The sequence below is a fragment of the Falco peregrinus genome, chromosome 10 (assembly GCF_023634155.1).
Source record: "Falco peregrinus isolate bFalPer1 chromosome 10, bFalPer1.pri, whole genome shotgun sequence".
Classification (NCBI taxonomy): Eukaryota; Metazoa; Chordata; class Aves; order Falconiformes; family Falconidae; genus Falco; species Falco peregrinus.
Genome location: NC_073730.1, coordinates 31668194 through 31680841, shown reverse-complemented (window position 1 = coordinate 31680841; position 12648 = coordinate 31668194). Strand labels below are relative to the sequence as shown.

The 12648-nt window shown below is 50.9% G+C and overlaps 1 protein-coding gene across 17 annotated transcripts in view; it reads right to left on the bottom strand.

Moving 5' to 3' along the window:
* Positions 1-12648, bottom strand: part of NFIA (nuclear factor I A) — a 359836-nt gene that overhangs the window by 250344 nt on the left and 96844 nt on the right. For 4 of the 17 annotated variants that reach the window (XM_055815810.1, XM_055815816.1, XM_005241531.4 and 1 more), the window contains exon 1: positions 4995-5407. The exons of 10 other annotated variants lie outside the window; for them this stretch is intronic. In XM_055815810.1, the coding sequence (XP_055671785.1) occupies positions 4995-5021 (27 nt within the window). In that variant the 5' untranslated portion in view covers positions 5022-5407. Of the gene's footprint in view, positions 1-4994; positions 5408-12648 lie in introns of those variants that run through there. 3 more of the 17 variants (XM_005241527.4, XM_005241530.4, XM_055815815.1) reach the window with 2 other exon arrangements.

The following is a 12648-nucleotide window of genomic DNA, read 5'->3' as shown; positions in this document are numbered from 1 at the left end:
ATTAAACCCTGCTATTCAGGCATATTAGGACAAGCCAAACTCTGAGCCTTTTTATAAAATAAAAAGAAACAGGAAAAAACGAAAAATGCGGGTAACAGCAAGCCTTAGCACGACTCGTGCAAATACGTAAAGAATTATCCTTTTTTTTTTTCCGTGACACTTTGTGTCATATTTTCACGTATTTAAAAAGAAATGCCCTACTTGGAAAGTTACTTTGGCCATCCAGAGCCACTGCTTGCTTTGTGTAACGATGACTTAAAGATCACCCCCTTTTCCTTGGCACAAAGATAATCACGATTAAAATTATTCTGACAATAAAAAAAAACACAAGAAAGACACACACACACCAGTTTTGTTGAAAAAAAATTAATATATATATCCTCAAAAAGTACTACATCAATCAGCCAAAGGGATCAAAACATATTATAATATACTGGAGCCACGTTTCTTGTTTTTCTCTCAATAAATGAACGACCAAACTCCAGGCTGCACATAAAAATGTATGTAGCCTGTGGGGGCCTGATCCAGCACCGCGTGCTGGGGACGTGCCTGCTTCCAGGGGCCGAGTTCCTCCTTTTCTCAGGATTGGGCCCTCCAGGAGGGAAAAATAAAGTAATTTGTGGAATGTTTCCCCCAGCATGGTAAAAGCCACCCGCTGCCTATCCTTTTGCAAGGCAACATTGGGGATTTTTTCAGATTAACTAACTTTTTTATTTTTTTTTTTAATTATCCCATGGCGTACATTTCCTACCCAAATCATTTCAGGTCGTGCAAATATTGTTATTAAAACAGACATCTTACTTCCTTTCAACACCTTATTTTAACTTGCATTTTCTTTTCAAAAATTATGAAAGATTGAGAAATCAATAGCAGAAATATCTATCAGCAAAATCCTGTCATAATTCAAGACCTTCTGCTGACTTCCCAAAAGCTTTCATTGCACTTATTCTGAGTGGCCCCTGAATTGTAAATACTGAAATCTAGAAGTAATACCACCGCATTTATTTTTATTTTAAAGGCAGACTGTGAAAAATTACCCCAAACGGCACAATATATTTCATATAGCACAGCAGAGCGGCAGTAATCACAAGTACTATGAATGATTATTAAAATATAAGCAGGTAAAAATAAAATAAATCACTCCAATGACTGACACATTCCTCTTTTTTTTTTTTTTTTTTTTTTTTTTTTTACACATCCCCCCCCCCCTACTGGAAAAGATCATAGTTTCAAATTTCAATAAAGTTTTAAAAAACAAACAAACCAAAAAAAAAAAAAAAAAGATTGCTGTGAGTTTGCAGTCGGCAAATTCAAAAAGTGAGAGGAGGCACAATCCCAGCACATGGAGCTGCTCTCACCCACCAGAAAGAGCTCTGGTGGCTGGGGGGGGAGCGGGGGGAGGAAAAAAAAAAAATACAAAAACCTACAAGCTATTAAAAATAATAAACCCTCCCTTCTGATCCCTTCTGTCCTTCCCCTTCCCCACTCGGGGAGAGTCAAGGAAAAAAGGCCTTTTGTCAAGTGGAAGTTTATCTGCGAAGGTACACACAGCAGAGGCTCGCCAGCCCCACAATGAGCCAGGGGAGCGCTTCCAGCTTTCCTAGTTTCTAAACACGTCTTGGTACATCCTGAAATATTTTAACTTTTCTGCTTTAAGCAGCGCTTTGTCCTGCCTGATCTCATGTGCTCGGGACTTTTTTGGCTCGATGCTGGATGCTATCCAAGAGAGAGTTGCTTTAACCTGCGCTAAAGCTGATTTCTACGATGGGAACCTGAAAGGGGAGGTAACAACACTGGAAAAAAAAATAACCAAACCACTTTAAAAGACCTCGGGAGGAGGCAAAAAAATATCAAAAAAGGTACTTTTTAGTGTGAAGTGTAAAAGTCAGGGTCCATGGCTGAAGTAAATGAAAAGCACCATTGCTCGGGCGTGCGAGGTGTGCACGTCCCTATCAGACTCAAATGTGTCTTTTCAAAATGGTGTATGAGGAGAAAAGGTTAATGACTCATAAACAGACCAACTTTCAAACTGTCTTGGTAAACACGCCGCTCCGTAAAATTGCACTGCTTCAATCTCGGCGGTGAGGTATTAGCAAAGGTCAAAGTGGAAATAAAAGCACTCAGGACCGATCAAACAAAATTGGGCTGGAAGCGGGGATGGCGGGGGGGGGTGGGGGGGGGGGGGGGGGGGGGCGGGGAGCTGTTTTCTGCACAATACAATTATTTATTTCAGGTGTTATTATAGCCACCCCACCCCCCCCACAAGAAAAAAAAAAAGTTTTGGAAATGTGTCAGTGCAAGTGTGCTAACAGATTTGCAGTCTTGTCTGCAGCCTCGCTGCAAAATATCAAGATTTTAAGTAACTGGTGGAAAAGGAGATGATCTTTGCCTTTCCCAAAGTTAGCTTTAAGGAAAGTTTCAAAGTATTTTATAAAGATGTTTGCTTTCCCTCCTCGGTGTTGGATGGGTCACCTAAAAATAAAAGGCACACCAAAAAGCTGGGAAAGCAAGAATAAAAAGTAAGTTGCTTTTTTCTTCCTTTTTTTTTTTTCCTCTCCATTGCACTACTCTCCAAAGTTTGAGGATACAGCTCTTCAGAGCACAGCCTGTTTCTAAGCAGCACCTACAATATGGGCCGTGCAATTTTTTATCGCTGATACCAAAATTCTCCTCTGCTCTTCAGAGAGGTGTAAAATAAAATAAAATTAAAAAAAAAAAAAACCAAAACAAAACCAAAAAAACCCATAGGACAAAAGAGCCCCCCAAACCCAGCCCAAAGGCGCCCGCAATAATGTAACACTGCAAAGGAGCCTTTTGAAACAATATATTTCTGCTGATCTTTTTGAAATCAAGCCAGCTACAGCAACCCTTGTTAATATTTTTTACAATCCATTTGCTTGTAAATCTATTAGGAGATGTGCATATGTTCCCCAACTATTTCCTAGATCTTCAGCAGATATGTAAATGGAACGATGTTTAGATTTTTCCTGACAGATCCAGTGCTTGGATAAATATGCTCATAACTAGGATTTCTGTTTGTTTTCCTTTTCTAACCCAACTTTTGAAAGCTTCCCTTTAAATGTGAACCAAAACTCAACACACACACAAAAAAAAAAAAAAAAAGGGAAAAAATATCTCTGTCCCAAAACTTGTATTAATAAAAGCTCCTGAAATGAAAAATAGGAAATTGCTTGCAATTGCTCAGGGCTCGCCTCCTTTTTCTACCGAAAATGACAAAACCACCCAATTGATCCTTCGGAGGGAAGAGTTTGTCAGAAGGCCTCTAATCCTCGTTATTACTTTTCCAAAACGTGCAACAAGAATGCGAGATTTGCACAACTGAGGAAAAGCACAGTGCCTAGCTTTTTCTTTCCCCTTTTTTTTTATTTAATGAAAAAAAAAAAAAGGGGGGGGGGGTGGGTGTCAGGGGGAAAAAGACACCAGGACAGGGGAACAACCGGCCCATGGATTTATTTTCTCTCCTTAATGTACAACTGGGCCTACTAAGCCCAAGGAGCTCCACGTGCAGCTGCGGAGCGATGCGGTGGTGCTGGCCCTACAGGAGCGGATTTGCTGGCCCTCCTGCAGAAGCAGGAGCGATAAAATCCCGGTATTTTTCAGAGTTGAATTAAAGGCACAAACTTTGGGCAGGCAGAGCAGGGAGTTGCATCCCATCCTCTGCAAACTCCCCTTTTCCTCCTGCCTTGTAACCAACCATGTGCAGGGGTTTTGAAGCCCGGCGGAGTTCCGTGCGCCTGCCAGCCTGGCTGCTGCTGGCCTGGCACCCCCAGAAATTTGGGGGAGGCTGGGGAAAGGCAGGGGGATGACACACTACGGCAGGAGAAGGGCACTAAACTTTTGCAGCTCTTCAAGCTGCCTGGGAAGCTGCATCCCCTCTCTCTGCATTTCCTCGCCTTTTTCTCGACGGAAAGAGCCTGGAGAGGCTTTCTCACCGGGAGAAAAAAAAAATATTCAAATTAAATTAATAAGAATAATGTAGTCAAAATCTCCTGCAGGAGGAAATAATCTGGGGTTTGAGTCCACCACAAAGCATTTCCTCGTTAAACCCATTATATCCTGCTAATTGAAGGTGTGTAATTTAGCGTCCTGCAGCAGTGTGTGGGGAAGGTGGGGGGGGGGGGGACCGGCAGCGCTCCGCGGCCCGCGCAACTCGGGGGCATCGCGGAGCGGCAACCTCCCCCTCTTTTCGCACAGCCCCCGTCCCGCTGCAAGCGGGGGGTGCAAAAGTTGCGCCGAGTCCCGCGGAGGGCCCGATCCGAGGGCGGGGGGATCGCGGGGGGGGGGGCGGGGGAGGCGACACACGGGGACACGCGCGGGACAAGTTTGCGGGTGCCCGTGTCGTGCGTGTGTGTGCCCCGCGGTCGGGTCCCGCAGCGGGGCTAGCTGCGCGGGTGCGGAGCGCACGCCGCGCAGGGGGGGCTGCACCGCGGGAGCGTGCCCAGGTGCGGGGGACGCTCCGTCTCCGCGCCCGGAGGGCGGGGGGGGGGGGGGGGGGTTGGGGGGAAACGCGGAGCCGGCAGGGCCGGTTCCCCCCCCTCCCTCCACCCACCCCCACCCCGCAGCCGCGTAAGCCCCGCGTGGGGCGGCTGCGGGCCGTGCCCGGCGCCTGGGGCTGCAGACGGCGCAGTGGCTGGCAGCGCTGCCCCGGGGCCGCGGTGCGGGGCGGGCGGCGGCGGCGGCGGCGGCATCGATCGCGGATGACCAAGCACGGCGGGGCCGTGCGGGGGCGTCCCGCAGCACCGCGCCCGCGCGCCCCCCCCCCCCCCCCTTATTAATTAAACCATTAATAAGTAGGCGCCATTAGCCATGTGCCGACACAAATGGCCGTGCGGGAAGGGGGGTGGGGGGGTGGCGATGCAAGCGAAAGGCAACAAAGTTAGTTTCGGCAAGCTGCGTTCGTGCCCCTTCCCCGGCGCGCACCGGTGCGCACCCCCCGCAGCGCCCGGCCCCATCGCGCCCCGGCAGCCGCTTACCTGGGTGAGACAGAGCGGAGAATACATGACTGCTGCGGGGGGCTGCGGTTTGGAGGTGTGCGTGTGCGGGGAGAGAGGGAGAGAGAGAGGGGGGAGAGAGAGAGGGAGAGAGGGAGAGGGAGAGAGAGGAGGGGAAAAAAAAGAGAGAGAGAGAGAGGAGAGGAGGGGGAGCCCCGAGCCTGCTTCTTGCTTTCACATTTCCAACTCTGCCAAACTGCAGCCAGCGCGGAGCCGCTCCATGAGCTGAACTTTAACCCCGCCTCGACTTTCCCGCACTACGCGCTCGGCATGCCTGCCCCTGCGCGCCGTTAAAGGCATAGCGCACGCTGCGCGCCCCTCCGCCGCCGCGGCCCCCGCTCCGCGCCCCTCCGCGCCGCGCCGCTCTGCGCCGCGCCGCCCGCTCAGCGCTGCGCGCCGCCCGCCCGCGGGGGCGGGGGAGGGGCGGGGAGGGGGCTGCGGCGCCGCCGCCTCCCTCCGCCCCGCCGCCCCGCAGGCGCGGGCAGCCGCGGAGAGCCAGCGGGGCTCGGCTCAAAGTTTTCTTGTTTCGGGGGTTTTGTGGGGGGGGTGGGGGGGGGGGATGAGGGGTCGGTTTGGGGTTGTTTTTTTTTTGTTTCGTCTTTTCCCGACGGCTGCGGCCCCGCTCGGCCCATGGCCGGGGAGGGGAGGGGGGGCACGGGGGGAGCGGCGCTGCGTTCACAACTTTCCCCATCCCCTTTGGCACTTGTCATTTTAAATCAAGCGCTTTATGGTCAGGGGTGCTTATTGCACTTAAAATAAATAAATAAATAAATAAAATTGCAACGCATAAATTCATCTGCACGTCGCGCACACACACACACCCCTTTACTAATAAAATCGCTCCTTAAAAGTGAAGCGCTTAAAATTAAAATACACCCGCGGCTCCTGCCACTTCTGGAGCGCATTGTTTTGGCACCGGCAGCGTTTTGGGTTTGGGGTTTGGATGCTCTCCAGCCCCGCTCATGGGGACTGTAGGGTGTCCCGTGGCTTGTGCTCCCCCCCCCCGCTTGGGAACAGCTTTTCCCACTGATGCTGGAAGCGACCTCGGCGTCCCTCCGCCGTAGTTATCCATGCGGGGGGCGGGCGAAGGGGAGCAGGGAAAAATCCCATCCATAGGTACAGGGGGAAAAAATCCCGCTCCCCGCCTATGCAGCTCGTGTAGAAGCCGGCGGGGGGGCTGCACCGCTCCCAGCGCTTTGCGGTTTGCAGCATTATCTTTAAGTAACTTTTGGCGCCCTTCGGGAGACTTTTGGCCGCGGGACGGCTGGTTGCGCCCTCTAGGCAGGGCCCGCGGTCAAGCGCAGCCCCTCCGCAGCCGCGGACACCCCCCCCAAAAAAAATAACGGGGGGGGGGGAGGGGAGAAGAGCAAAAGCACCTTCTCCCCCACACCCGCCCGTATTTTTCAGAGCTAAACAAGCGGCCGCGCAAGTTATTCTTATTTTTCCCCGAGTCAGCACGCTTTAAAATATTAATAATTTTTAAATGCGCTTTTTAAAAAAAACAAAACAAAACATAATAAAACGCTTTTTTTTCTTCTTCCCATCCCCCATTTTTGCTTTTTTTTTTGGGTGCTAAATCCGGAGGTTTTCGCGGCTCCCGTCCCCCGCCAGCGGCCTCGTCCCTGCGGGGGCGCCGCCAACTTCGGCGGAAAAGGGAAAAAAAAAAAATCCCGAAAAAAAAGGAGAAAAAAAAGGCGCGCCCCTCCCCCCGGGGAGTTCAAACGTCGCAACACCCACCCCCACCGCTGATTGGCCAGCGCTCGGCAACGTCACAGAGCCCCGCCCCTCCGATTGGCCTTCCCCCGCGGTCCGTCACATCCCGCGCCCAGCCGCGTTTCTTTGTGCGCGGCCGCGGGCGCTCCAGACGGCGCGTACGGAGCCGGCGCGCACGTACGGGCGGTCCCGCGGAGGGGGGTCGGGGGGGAATCTGTCAAGCTCAGCGGTTTTCTCAAATCCCTGGAAAAAAAAAAAACATTTAAAAAAAAAAAAAACAACCAACCCCAAGGCAACTCCGGTGCAGACATCCGCGCCCGCGCTCCCTGCGCTCCCAGAGCCCCGCGCAGCTCGCGCCCAGACAATAGCTGCTGCTCTCGGCAAAAGCGTGGAAATCGGGGTAAAAAACAACAAAAAAGCGAAGTTTAAGCGGCGCAGGTACCCGGGGCAGGCGGGGTCGCCCGGCGGCACTCGGGGCGCTCTGGCTGGGCCGCCCGCCGCCGCCGCCGCCGCTTTATTTATTCTTCTGCGAATTTTATTTTTTTGCTAGAGCTAAAATAACTTGCAGCCGTTGGGAACCCGGAAGAGAATAAACGCCGCAACCAATTGCCGCCTAACGTTAGGTGGGTCTGGGGGTGGATTTAGTGGGGTTGGGGGGGGGGGGGGTTGGGGTTTTTTTTGCCTTGGGGTTTGGGGGGGGTGGGGGTGGCGCTGTGACTCCCGGGCGCCGCCGCCGCCTCCCCGCGCTGCCGGGCGCGCTCCGAGCGCCTGGGACTTTGCAGAAGTTGCGAGCGATTCGGCAGCCGCCCGCCCTCCCGTCCTCCTCCTCCTCCTCCTCCCTCCTCCTCCTCCTCCCCCCGTGCCCCCGACACCCCCCACCCCACCCCCGCTTATTTCCGCAATCTCCGCGATTTGCATAGGAGACCCGCACCGGGGGACGGCGGGGCTCACCGCTCCCCCCCGCACCCGCTTTCCCCCAAGCCCAAGGACGGGCAGTCGCCGATGCGGGCCTGCAGCCCGCCCCCAAGCCCCTTCCCAGCCACGGGGTGCTCCGCAGGGGTGCTGGGCGGGGGGGGCGGTGGGCAGCGAGCGTCCCTTGCACCGCTAGCTCCCCCCCCCCCCCCGGTAACCTCCCTTGCCACGGGTAACCCCGCCTTGCACGGGTAACTCCCCCTCTCCGAACCGGTAACCTCCTCCCCTGCACGGGTACACCACCCCCACCGCCCCCGCACCGGTAACCCCCGCCCCTTGCACCGGTAAACCCCTCCCCCCCCCCCTTGCACGGGTAGCCTCCTCCCTTGCACGCGAAGCCCCCCGATGTGCACCCCACCGCAAGGGCAACCGGCGCGGGGAACCCCCCCATGCCTTTGCAGCAGCAAAGCACGGGCAAAGTTACCTGGCACTAGCAAACACCCAAACACACACTTTGCAGGGGCACCAGCCTTGCTTTGCACCCCGCTCCCCGTGCTTTGCACCCCCCCTTCCCGTCCTTTGCTCCCCGTGCTTTGCACACACACCCCCCTGGTGCGGGCCTCCCCTCCGGTCCGCGGGGGCCGGGCAAGCCCGGGGCAGGGGAGGAACTTTCCTTCCAGCAGCGCGGGCCGACCCTGACAGTAATGCAGCAGCCCGGGGCTGAGCTGCAGTCTCCAACTTACACGGCACCCCTAAAATAGTCCTGATTTCATCCCTGAAAGGATTTCCTGGCTTTGTGTGTCTTAACTAGCCTTGGCCATTTTTGTAGAATAACCCTATTATTCACAGCTCCGAGGGTACAATCTGCTAAAGTCACTTAATAAAAAAAAAAAAGAAAAAAACCTTCAAAGGGCGTGAGAAATAAAGGCAAACAAACAATTGTCTGTAGCTCTCAGCTCCCCTTGATCGTGGATACCCGCTTCATTAACAGCAGAAGCATTATATTCCTAAAACTGGAAGCCTCAAGATGCGTGATAATACTGCAAAATTAATTTGGGGGGGGGGGGGGGGGGAGAAAGTGGATCTGAAGGTTAATTACTATTTTTTTTTTACAAGAAAGTGAGACTTCTACTCACACAACTTCCCTCCCAACTTAACGAGTGGCGTGGTTATCCCTCCGAATTTACTCCTTTTAATCGACTTGAGCAGGTATTTAAAGACACAGAGGGCTGCCGCCCCAGCGCACTGAGCAGAGAGGGGAGGAAAAAAAATAAAAAAAGAAATCAGGAAGGGAAAAAACCCTCAGACAGTGATTCTCAGTTTCGAGCCTGGGAGCCTCAGACCTGTGCTGGTGAGAGCACGGCTCCGTGCGCGGCGCATTTTAACCTCCCGGCAGCAGCTCTCTGCTTTCTCGGTTACCTCCTGGTGACCCCTCCGAAGGAGCCCGCCGATTCCCAGCGGGCTGGAGACCACAGGTTGGAAACCACTGGTTTTGCATAAACTTCTGTTATTCGGCGCAGGCTTAGGTCGCGAGGGTTCCTCTTAGCAAATTGTCGAAGGATGATGTGTACTGCATAAATTAAAACATCATGTCCCCTTGCCATGTGAAAGCATTATTAAAAGAAGCATAATAAGGGATTTCCACCATGTTATCAAGCGTACAAAGAAAACTCCGAATGGGAGGGATGGCTGTCATCGGGGTAGAACAAGCTGGGATTTTGGAGAGGCTTGAGAAGTGCTTTGAATAGCCCGTCAGTTGGACAAGGATCAGCGCTGACAATAGCCGGTCTATATGTGGTATGGCCTGTTAACATACAGCAGCAATCATTAAAGGCCTGATCCTGACAACGGGGCTCTGCGGGGCCCTGAGCGATGCTAGTGGCTTTGGGAGAGCCACTGTGTCTGCTTGCCTGCCCCGGAGGCAGCTTCGCCCCACTGAGAGCCAGAAGCCCCCCAAAATCACCAGCGGCTCAGTCCTGATCCCCTCTCCATCAAGACCTTTAGAGCCACACACTGCTATGAATTGCATCTCCAAAACTAAAGACTCCAAGGCCGTTACGGTGGCTGGAAATCAATGCCCAGGTGTTTCTGTGTCATCCCACGACATCCGCTACAGAATCTGCTACGAATCCCAGCAGAACTGTCATGGAGGAGCCGTAGGTTAGTGCCGTGCCCAGCTTGGTCCCACCATCCTTCATGAAATTTATATTCTGACAGTAAAAAGGAGAGCAGTCTGTAAGACTCTCTCTGGAGAAGAGATTGCTTTATTATTCCCCGTGTACACAGAAAACCGAGCGTAAGGGGGTTTCCCTCCTCGGTCTGAAGGCTCCAAACCTTGATGCAGTATAAATAAATGCCACAGTCGTGCAAACACTGAGTCACCCTCAAACACGAGTGGAGGTGGGCAGAAGTTTCACCCTCCAGGCTCCAAATTTCAGGGCGTAGCTTAAATAAGCGGGTTAATGTGTTTGAATGGAAATTCTCACCTTACACCACTAAATATGTGTAAATAACATTTTTGCATGCGGTATTTTCTGGCCATCATCATGATTCCCAGCAGGAGAGCGATGGAGGGTGAAGAGGTGCTGTGGTCCCCATTTGACAGATGAAGGCGGCTGCACCGCAATTTGAGGTCTGGGCCATAGGTGCATCGCCAAAGTCGCATGCACATGGGGATGGTTATTAAAGCAGTGATGCTAAGGGCAAGTGGGAATAACTGCACTATAATTGGTCAATCCTATCCGTTCCTCTGTGAAATCTCCTACTTTAACCGTGAGTTACTGGAGGCACTGCTGCCTGGCACGGCCGTACACGAAGTGCCAGCTCCAGAACCGAGCGTATCGCAGAAATGCCTGCAGACTTGTAATGCATTTTCACAGGGTCTTGAGTCTATTGCGAGATGCATTGCGGAGGAAACAACTTCCTAGCAAAAGTGTGCAGGCTACAGAAAGGAAGCGAACGGAACAGAGAGGCGGGATAGGCAGCGTTTCCCCTTTTGTTTTCCTGCAGATCTAATGAGGAGCAAAAGAAATGGTAATACTATTTTAACACAAGTACCACTTCACAAGCAGAATTTATTTGAAAACCCAAAATACCACAAAGTGGAAGTTCCCTGCAATAGTGGATGCAGTTTAATAAGCTCTCTGTGATGTCCTGATCGGTTTCAGCAGTGCCTGCTGGCCCAGCCCTACGGCAGAGCAGGGTTATACCAGGTGCCTGCGTGCACCTATAGGTCCTTGCCCACCATGTTGATACCACCATCCAGCTGGATAAACCTCCCTTTCACAGCCGGGGAAGGATGCAAATACATACAGTTGCCCTCAGATGTATTTTGTTTGTACATAGAACCGCAGTGTCACTGCTGCTGGGACTGGATGGACACCTCTCACAATGGAACAAAATCGCTCTCTGGTGATACCGAGTGATTACAGCCCACAGTATCAATATTGCCATCGTCCTATATCCAGTGTTTTATCAGGCAGTTTGGCATAAACACTTTGGACCTAATCTTGCACATCTCAATGAAAATTTTGCTTGAATAAAGTTTGTGCAAGGGTGGTATAAATGTGGTGGGACAAGTAACGTTTATGTGGCCATACCCACACACACACACTTTATTTTAGTGTATTACATAGCTATGCGTTGTCATATGTATGCAATATATTTCTCAAAAGGAAAGCAACATCTTTTGTTGCTGTTTTTTCTCACAGAACATTTTACATTCAGGGTTCTCTCCCAATATAAAAGCTGGGATTCCATACATGGGGTGAAAAATAAAGCTTAAGAATTGCTAATTGGACTTGGTAAGATTCAGGTAACACAAACTTGAGGTACGTCACAAAGAAAAGTTACTTCTAAGAGAAACCAGGAATATAGTGCAAAAATGCCAACATCACCTACACTGCTCAGAAGCAGCATGGCATTTTAGCCCTAATTACCATGTGTTCCCTGCTGCCCTTCGCTGCACGCTTTTCTCTGGGGTCTATAACTTTCCAAATTAAATTTGCATTATTTCCCAAAATAAATAAATAGATAAAAAAACCAAACCAGCGATCTGTTTCAGCAGTAAGTAATTTTCCACATTTCTTAGCTATGCTAAAATTCTGGGAAGAAAAAAAAATTAAATCAGAGTGCCCTTTTCAGACAAAAACTCTGACAACTTTGCACCTAGTTTAGGGGCTGGCAAGGTGGGCACGGTGACAGGTGCAGGTTTGTTACTGCTCCTGTGGTGTTGTGTGTGTCACACGTAATTAATCTGAAAATCTCTTCCTCAACTATTTCTTTCAAAATATTTTAAGCCCCGCTGACCTAGAGCACACGTGAGGTGTGATCGCTTTCCTCGCAGATATGGAGCAGTAAGGTTTTCCATCACAAGTTTTGCTAACTTTGTCTCTTTTCTGCTATAAAAATCACCCTTTTCAGCCCCAAATGGGGTATTTTTAAAAATGTGTTAAGGTCTATATTCCTCACAGGAAGAACAGGCACTATCTAATACAGGTATTCTAGAAAACCCACTTTTATCCCATAAACTTTGAGCTAAATGAAATTTCAGGGAATAAGAAGTAACACTCTTCCACTGTGATTAGTAACTTTTCACTCCTCTACCTTTTCTAATTCTATAGACGACTTCATAGTGTGCAAGGAGCAAGTCATAAAAGTCGTGTGTATCTACCTCATGTGCAAAGGTTGGTTGTAAGAACTCAAATCTGCATGAGACCCAACGCTTCTGCCTAAAAGATGGTGTAAAAAACCCAGAGAGTGAAGCGTACCCACTCTGTTTTGCTTGCTCTGCCTTCCCCAGTGCCTACAGCTCCTTTGGAACAGCGAAAGAAATGTGTTAGCCTCAGCAACTGAAATTTTTTTTTTGAAGTCTTTATTACTGTAATTCACTGACCTGCCGCATTGTAAGCCCTGGCAATATAGACCTAGGATGGGCACCCTGTGCTGGTACTGGATCTCTCTGGAGATGCTGCTTTTGTTTTTTGCAGAAGAGAAGTTTTTCTTAAAAAAA